This window comes from Microtus ochrogaster, linkage group LG4 (assembly GCF_000317375.1).
Source record: "Microtus ochrogaster isolate Prairie Vole_2 linkage group LG4, MicOch1.0, whole genome shotgun sequence".
NCBI lineage: Eukaryota > Metazoa > Chordata > Mammalia > Rodentia > Cricetidae > Microtus > Microtus ochrogaster.
This window is the reverse complement of record NC_022030.1, coordinates 452,511-461,916: the sequence shown is the minus strand read 5'-3', so window position 1 is coordinate 461,916 and position 9,406 is coordinate 452,511. Positions and strand designations below refer to the sequence as shown.

Here is a 9,406-nt window from a genome sequence, read left to right as displayed (position 1 = left end):
AACAAAAGAACAATGGCAATGGGTTTTTGATTCTACTGCATGTACTGGCTTTGTGGGAGCCTAGGCAGTTTGGATGCTCACCTAACTAGACCTGGAAGGATGTGGGAGGTCCTTGGACTTCCCACAGGTCAGGGAACCCTGATTGCTCTTTGGGCTGATGAGGGAGGGGGACTTGATTGGGGGAGAGGAGGGAAATGGGAGGCGGTGGCGGGGAGGAGGCAGAAATTTTTAATAAATAAAATAAAAATAAAATAGCAAGATAAGTCAAAAAAATTTAAACTTACTTTTCTTTCCATAATTACAGTTTCATTTTCTGGGAACTTATTTTTCACTTTGGTATGAAGTAGAAATTGTTTTATTCTTTCCTGTATAGAAACCAACAACCCTGGACTCATTCAGCGAATGCCTACTGTTTTCTTAATGATCGGAGAGGCCACCTATTGGTAAGTGTCATTGTATTTGTGCTTGGACATATCCAGTCTTCTCTCTTCTATTCTACCAGGACAGAATTTTCCAGGAGTGAAAACATTACTAGAGTCTAAATCTCTGACGTAGATGGAGCAAGACCCTGCTACAGTGGTTCTACCACCAAATTCTTCCATTTCAGGTGTTTTTGTGTTTTTTTATTTTTGCTATAATTAAAAAAGATGCCTCAATTTGCAAGAAAGACAAGATGGTATACCGAAATTAAATCTCTGTACATCGTATTATGGAGAATTGACGTATTTTTAATGAGTTTTTCCCTGCTAACAAGATGAATATGTGCACTCATTAAGGATGACTTCAGTGGCTTTCAATAAACTTCACAGTTTCCTCATCTATGCTAACTTGCTGTGTTTATTTTCAAAGCACACAATTCCTCTTTCTGTCTAGCTAATTTTTCTTTTGTTGTTGTAGCAGAGAGATTGACTCCTAGGAAATAGCTTTCTTTTTCTAAGTTCTGATTTTATTTATTTATTTTTTTAAATTTATTTATTTATTAAAGATTTCTGCCTCCTCCCCGCCACCGCCTCCCATTTCCCTCCCCCTGCTCCGATCAAGTCCCCCTCCATCATCAGCCCATCTAAGTCCTGATTTTATAGCACATCGCATGTCTGTGATGCTCTTCCATCAGGAGCGCTAATCATCATTGTTTTACAGATAGAATATTTCTTCCTCTTAGTTTACTGTTTTTTTAATTATAAAGGCTGTTAAATTTTGCCTAATGTTTTCTTAAATCTATTGTGACAGTTTTATGATTCTTTTTTAATTTTTGAAATATTAGATTATACTGGTTTCCTTAAGAATTCTATTTGTGTATTTATTCATTTTGTGAACATGTTTGTAAGCATGTGGGGACACATAACTGCCATCGTATGAGCCACGAAGCCAAAATCAGAGGACAACTTGTGGGAACCAGTCTCTTCTTCCAGCATGTGGGCCCTAAGAATCAAACTCATGCAGTGCACCAGGCAGAAAAGACCTTAACCCACTGGACCATCTCACCAGCCTCTCCATGCATTCTTGACATTCTCAAGGCCATATAGTGCTTGCTCCGCTTACCTAATCTTTTGTTGTAGGTTTAATTATGTTTTAGAGAAAGAAATTAAGATTCTATTGTCTACTAATGATCACTCAATATTAAAATTGAACAATTTAAAAGGCCTGGGAGATGATAGCTCAGTTGGCAAAGCACTTGCTTTGCAAACGTGAAGACTTCAGTTCTATCCCTAGAATCCATGCTATGAAAAGAAATCCAGGTGCAGCTGCACATGCCTGTAATTCCAGAACTAGGGAGGTGGATTCAGGAAGATGTCTGGGGCTTGCTGGCCAGACATCCTAACCTACCTGGTGAGTTATAGGCCAGTGTGAGGCTGTCTCACACATATGTACATGACATGCACCTATGCACATATATGTACCCGTACTTACAAACACATACACACATACAAGCATCTAATAAGAATGACATCATCTCACTTGTAAAGGTGTTTTCATATTCAAAGATATATTTGCACAACAATTTACTTATTCATTTGATATATCTGACTTGGTATGAATCTTCTCACTGAGGATGACCAGTCCTGGTTTTACCAAGATTACAGTCAAAATAAGTGATTCAACTCTAAAATATAAAACCAATGTAATGGTGTTAATTAAGACAGGCATTTTATCAACTGACCATCTCAACCAAACATCTCCTCACCTCCTAAAGGTAATCCTAAAGTGAGGGGAAAGCCTCTTATGAATGAGTGGTGAAGGTACCTGTCCAGTTTGCCTCCGTTTCCTCCTGGGTGGTATTGGTGTTCCTCCACTTCCCAAGAGAATGATTCCAGACTCATTCTTCGTACTGAAGGACAGATTGATTTCTGTTCCGACATCAATGGGCACAGGGGCAAGCTCCACAAAACCAGGCTTGGGAAAGCTAACTGTATAAACATTCTGTGGGAAAAAACGAAGAGAAATTATTAGAGATAAGGGACTAAATTCTCCACGCCACCTCCATTTTCAATACTTTCAACATGATTATAAAAATAGTGTAATTTTAGGGAACATGAAAATCTATAGTCCCTTTGAGAGCTTAAGAGCCATTGAAGAAATAATATTGTTAATTTTTTGAACAGTTCAGCTTTAAAAGTAAAAAGTATGACTTCTGTTTAAATATTTAATACTTGACATAAAATGTGGAAGGATATTGATAGACAACATTTTTTTTGTCTTAAATCTACATTGCTGTCTTTCTTAAATCTCTTGGCTATGAAATATCAGTTAATATTTTGTGCTGTAAAGTTTTGTGTGACCATGGCTTATATTTACATTCTTCCTCAGGATGAGCACATGGGACAGTGGTCATTAATATCAAGAGTACAAATAGTTCTAGAATAATTTCTAGAGATATATCCTAATTATTAAAAATAGATAAATCCAATATTGCATGTTTGTTTTTTCAAAATATTACCAGTGTTTTGCTGCTAACCATAGAATTCATAAGCTCATGCTTCAGAGACTGACTGAGTACAAAGGGGAGAGAGTGACTTGTAGTAATTGGTGCGGCAGAGCTGAGTCCCCAGCACCCCGGCCGCCTGCCCGGCTAGCTTATGCCCGAAATAACAACACACAAACTGTATTCATTTAATCACTGCTTGGTCCATCTATCTAGCCTCTTCTAGGCTAATTCTCACATATTAATTTAGCCCATTTCTAATCATCTGTGTGTAGCACCCCAAGGTCTTACCAGGGAGATTCTAGCCTACGTCCATCCTGGGTTGGAGCTTCATCACGTGTGCCTCAGAGAGCAGAGCTCTCGCCTCTGCCCGCAAGAGTGGAGCATCGTGTCTCTCTGAGGCACACGTGATGAAGCTCCAACCCAGGATGGACGTAGGCTAGAATCTTCCCGGTAAGCGCACCTTGGGGTGCTACACACAGATGATTAGAAATGGGCTAGTCCAGGTGCGAGAGTTAGCCTAGAAGAGAATGGGCCAAGCAGTGATTAAAAGAATACAGTGTCCGTGTAATTATTTCGGGTAAAGCTAGCCGGAGGCGGCCGGGGTGCGACCCCGCCGCACCAATTACTACAGATGGCGCCCAATGTGCTAAATGGGCTAAATTAATATGTGAGAATTAGCCTAGAAGAGGATGGGTCAAGCAGTGTTTAAAAGAATACAGTGTCTGTGTAATTATTTCAGGTAAAGCTAGCCTTGCGGGCAGTGGGGTGCTGGGGATGCAGCCCCGCCGCTCCTAACACAACATCAGATAAAACTAATTTGCAGACTTTTCAGTATTAATCAATTTCAAATTTCTGCCTCTTATTTTAGGCAAATAATTTTCTATTCTGGAATGCCTTTACATGGGAATCTTTACATAGGGTGCCTTTATATTGTGCCACAAGCTGTTCATTGCTCTGGACATCTTTTCACTCTCAAGCATATATCTTTTGAGTGCATATGAGAGTTAGACGTTGAAGGTTTTAACTCTATGTAAGGTTTCCTTAAGAAGACAGTGTGGACCCTTAGAGTATTCATGCTTTCTGTATTTCTCCTTAGACTTGGAGTGGGAGTCTATGACCATTTCACAGAGAGCCTGCAGCTATGAACAATGAAGACCCAGACAGGTCTATCCCAATCTTGCAGTCTCACAGCCAGAAGGCAAATCCACTCTTTTCTCTATTTCCCTGTCCCCTCTTCATTTCATTGAAGTCCACTGGAGTGATTCAAAATGATTTGAATTGAAGAAAGCAGCAAAAATGAACAGTTACATCAGAATAGGTAATTAAAAATTAGTGTTTGATAGAGTCAACATTTTCTTATTTTAAAATCTCATCACTATATGATGTGATGTATGTGATATAAAACAGAAAAAGGGGAAGTGATGTGGGAGTGTCATATATCAATCTGTTTATTTCATTGGTTAAGCAATAAAGAAACTGCTTGGCCCTCATAGGTTAAAACATAGGTGGGAGGAGTAAACAGAACAGAATGCTGGGAGAGAGAAGCTGAGTCAGGGAGTCGCCATGATTCTCCCACTCCAGGCAGATGCAGGTTAAGATCTTTCCTGGTAAGCCAGCTCGTGAGCTACACAGATTAATAGAAATGGGTTAGGTCAATATGTAAGAGCTAGCCAATAAGAGGCTGGAACTAATGGGGCCAGGCAGTGTTTAAAAGAATACAGTTTCCGTGTAATTATTTCTGGGCATAAGCTAGCCATGTGGGCGGCCGGGGTGCCGGGGACGCAGCACCACCACTTTTATTACAACAGAGTGGCACCCGACGTGATGGACTAAATCCACTTAAAAACCTGAGAAAGCTTAAAAATAAGGGAGAGAGAGTTTAACACAGATTTTTGCTGTTTATTGGTGGCATGCTGTAGAGAGATTTCCTGATTCGGCAACATCAGCAGAAAAAAAGCTGCATCATTTTAAAGTGCAGCTTCCTGGGGCTGTGCTGCCAGTGTGAACTCTGGCTTTAAAGCATTTCAATGGATTTTATGGGACTGGATGTTTGTGTTCCTGCTTGGGATCAGAGGAGAGTGCTCTGAGACCATGCTGATGGCTCAGCGCTCCCCGCCTGCATCTGGGCAGACTGCAGAATCAGGCTTAGGCAGGCGGAAGAGCATGGCGGATTACTGCCTCCATACAGAGAGCACTGCGTGTCAGATTTGGCTGTAACTTGGATGAAAAGAATTTCTGTGCTACACGCTCAGTCTCAGAATTAAAGTGCTGAGTGCCGCTCCTACCTGTGGGCCCCAGAGCTAGCACAAAATGGTACGTCCTCCATTTTGAAATTTTCCTGACTCAGCAGCAGGAAAAAAACTGGTTGTTTTAAAATGTTGGCTTTCTGGGCTGTGCCGCCATTGCGATCTCTGTCTGGCTCCTGCGGGAGACAGAGCTTTTGAATGGAGCATTTGGAGTAAAGTGCTACAATTTGTTTGATGGCAATTAGACTGCTGTGTGCCTAAAAGGGGGACATTGCCTGCCGCAGCTCAGAGGTACAAGCAGCTCCGCCATGCTAGTGGTGCAATGTGCAAGGATCAGAGGCATGAGCGGCTCCACCATGATGGACTGGGAGGGGCCAGCAGGCAGTACCTGTTTTTGACCTAGGAATGTCACAGCTTAGATTCTTAAGTGCTTAACGGTTTAAAACTGCAAAACAAAGTGCTCCTAGATAGTAAAAAAATTGCAGATTCACAATAAAACAGATTCAGACATAAAAGACCACAGTGTTGGATGAGTGTACGTAGGCTTGAGAGAGAGAAGAAAAGAATATAGAGAATAAAGTTAATGGTTTTAAAAAAAGGGGAGGTAAAGTCTTTAAAGAGACAGAGTACAGATACTTATAGATTAAAAGAAATAAAGAAAAATAAGCCATGTAAAAACGGAAAATTCACAGAGAGTCTGGATTATGTACATTGTGTTTTCTTTAAAATTTTTGACTGTGAAGGAGCTAAGTACAGAGAGACATTTCATTACATGGGCTGCCAAGCTAAACCAGAATGGATATAAGGGTAGTACAATTTCAAAATTTGGGTCTAAGGATATGATGCTTTGGAAAAGAGGCTCTTCTTTTGTTTTCACAGAGGACCAGACCCTCTGGATTGATTCTATCCCAATATGGTATGATGGACCATGCCCTCCTGAAAGGTTGCTGTAAACATCTTCAGAAAATTGCTTCGCTCAACTGCCAACTGAGATGAAACTAGCACACAGGTTATACCATGAAAGACCTAATTAACGGCACCCCCATTCAGCAGAAAGCATTTTGGAGAGAAAAAACTGCACCCATGTTCCCAAAATATTGTTTATAAATGTTCTTTTACATTTAAAGGGGGAAATGATATAGATATGAATAATTTGTATTAGTATAGATTTTGCTTTATTGATAGAGATTTAAGGTCAATTTTGTTATATGTATATGCATATTTCTGCTATTGATTAAGATTTTGTGATTGTGTAGTTCATTAAAACATGTAATGTATAATTAAGAAATATAGGTTAATGGATAATCATAAATAATAGTCAAGTTTGTAGTCATGTCACTTAGATTTTCTAGATATATAGAGATATATTTCAGATAGGCATTCTTCATATCTCTCAAAGGCTGCAGAATATGGCATTTAAAATATTTTAATAACTTAGGACTTTTCATGACAGTGAGACATGTCTACTCCTGGCGCTACCAATCTACTTCAAGAGGAAGATGGGCATTGAAGAGGCTTGTTATGGAGTTTGATAGCCATTTGGGCAAGAAACTGCTCTTTCCTGGACCATTGCATAAACTGGAAACAGAGAACCTGCAGAGAGAGGACTGCTGAACTTGCCTAAAGGTAAGATGGTCTTTTGGGGTTCATGACTCATGAAAGAGTCTGCGAGACATTCTGCAGGACACAGCAGATAGTGACTGAACTGTCTTTGAAATTTCCTGCTTCATGGAAATGTCTGCTGGATACTATGGGCCTGAAGGCTGAAGATGGATGCCCCAACGGTACAGAGGAACTTTGGGTGACTGTCCAGGCAGCGAGATGTCTCTGTCATTTCTAGAGTTTTCTTATTTCTTGTTTACTTAGGTAGTATTATATCCTTCTGGAGTCTTTGATGGAGTTGAAGAATAAATAGATAGTTATAGTTTTCCTTAGTTATGATAAAAGATAAAATAGATATAAATATTGTAACTGTAATTCTTGCTTGATAACTGTTTTGCTATATGTAATTTTACTATGTTAAAATTAAAGCCTTCCTTTCTTTTGTTGAAACAGAAAAAGGGGAAGTGATGTGGGAGTGTCATATATCAATCTGTTGATTTCATTGGTTAAGCAATAAAGAAACTGCTTGGCCCTCATAGGTTAAAACATAGGTGGGAGGAGTAAACAGAACAGAATGCTGGGAGAGAGAAGCTGAGTCAGGGAGTCGCCATGATTCTCCCACTCCAGGCAGATGCAGGTTAAGATCTTTCCTGGTAAGCCAGCTCGTGGGCTACACAGATTAATAGAAATGGGTTAGGTCAATATGTAAGAGCTAGCCAATAAGAGGCTGGAACTAATGGGGCCAGGCAGTGTTTAAAAGAATACAGTTTCCGTGTAATTATTTCTGGGCATAAGCTAGCCATGTGGGCGGCCGGGGTGCTGGGGACTCAGCACCACCCTTTTATTACAACACTATAGAATTTTCATAAAATTCTTGTTAGTAATTTATGGTAATTTTTAGCCTGATTATAGTTGTCATAAGAGGGGAAAGTGATGCTCTGGGTCTTTCTCACATTGACTGGCCAGAGCTGAAGAGCCACTACTGAGCACACATTCCCCCAGCTGCACTAACAACAAAGAAGAGATTCTGAGATACAAGAGAATTTCACATTCATATCACATGAATCTTTGCAGAGTTGGACAAAACACAACATCCAACTTCAAGGCTGTAGATAAGATGCTGTGCACTGGTGAGGTGATGGATGGTGTTACTGTTTGTGTAAACTGTGGACAAGACACTGCACATTGGTGAGGTCATGGGTGGTGTTACCATCTGTGTAAACTGTGGACAAGATGCTGTGCACTAGTGAGACTGTGGATGGTGGTACCATCTGTACAAACTGTGGACAAGATGCTGCGCACAGATGAGGTCGTGGGTGGTGTTACTATCTGTGTAAACTGTGGGCAAGATGCTGCACACTGGTGAGATGCTGGATGGTGGTACCATCTATGTAAACTGTAGACAAGATGCTGTGCACTGGTGAGGTGGTGGGTGGGGTTATCATCTGTGTAAACTGTGGACAAGATGTTGCACACTGGTGAGAATGATGGATGGTGGTACTGTCTGTGTAAACTATTAACATATTCTAGATAAAGGTAACCAAGCTGTATAATGTGCAAATGTAAAATGAATTTAGAAAAGATAACAAAAATGAGAAGAAATGTTATTGAAAAGGAAAATAGAACCAACCAGAAGAGCAATTCCTATGAAGATACCTGCTATGTATTCAAGTACTATATATAGGACGTGGAAAATGGGATACATTTTGGCTCTGCATAATACCATTTCTATCACAGTGACTTATAGGATGCTTCTGTCTTACTCTGTCCTCTATGCATGACTAAGAAAAGGTCAGAACAAATCTGAACCATACTAACAAAGGAACAATTCTGGCAAAAGCACTCATGGTAAATAAATGAAATATGACCCAAACATGTTATAGAACCTTTAGAAATTAACCAACCTCCAGTGAGCAGCCTTTGGTAACACCAACATAATCGGGGCTACTGAGTATATTGTACGGAGTCCTTGAAATTTCAATGTCTTTGAGGCAGCCGGAATACTTCTTCACGTTTACTTCTGGCCTATTGAGTGGTCAAATGGAGAATCAAAGCAACACCGTTAGACTAATGGCAGTGTAGTTGTCGAGCATTGGAAGGAAGCCATATGGAACACACACACATGCACACACACACACACACACACACACACACACACACACAGAGAGAAGCAGGGACATGTCCATCAAAGTGCACACGCACACACTTGCACATCACAAACTGTGCTTTCTGTTATGTGGAAGTTGGATGACTGGATGTTGACATCACTCTGTACACAGAGTTCTGATATCTTTTTCGTTCTAAGAGCAGCTTCCCTCACAGCATTTCAACACGAGGCCCAGAAGTCAACTGACTTATTAATGCTTCATGTGCATAATGAAATAAGTGCTTGTTGTTTCCATGACAGAGCGGATAATTGTGTGGGCAGAATAATTAAATTATTTATAAAAAGCTCTTTAAAATCTCGTTCAAAATGTAAGAAAAATATTTGGAAATGTTTATCTGAAACATTTCTAAAGCTAGAAAGAAGTGTGTAGGTGTATGCATGTGTGCACATATGTGAGGATGTGTGCGAGTGTGTATATGTGTGTATGTACATGTACCTGTGCATGGGTATGTATGTGAGTGTGTA

At 40.1% G+C, this 9,406-nt stretch overlaps 1 protein-coding gene across 1 annotated transcript in view; it reads right to left on the bottom strand.

Annotated features, from left to right (window-relative positions):
* Window positions 1–9,406, bottom strand: part of Lama2 (laminin subunit alpha 2) — a 337,962-nt gene that overhangs the window by 31,165 nt on the left and 297,391 nt on the right. The window contains 2 exon segments of the mRNA XM_026786227.1: window positions 2,245–2,421; window positions 8,679–8,799. Coding sequence (XP_026642028.1) covers window positions 2,245–2,421; window positions 8,679–8,799 — 298 coding nt within the window.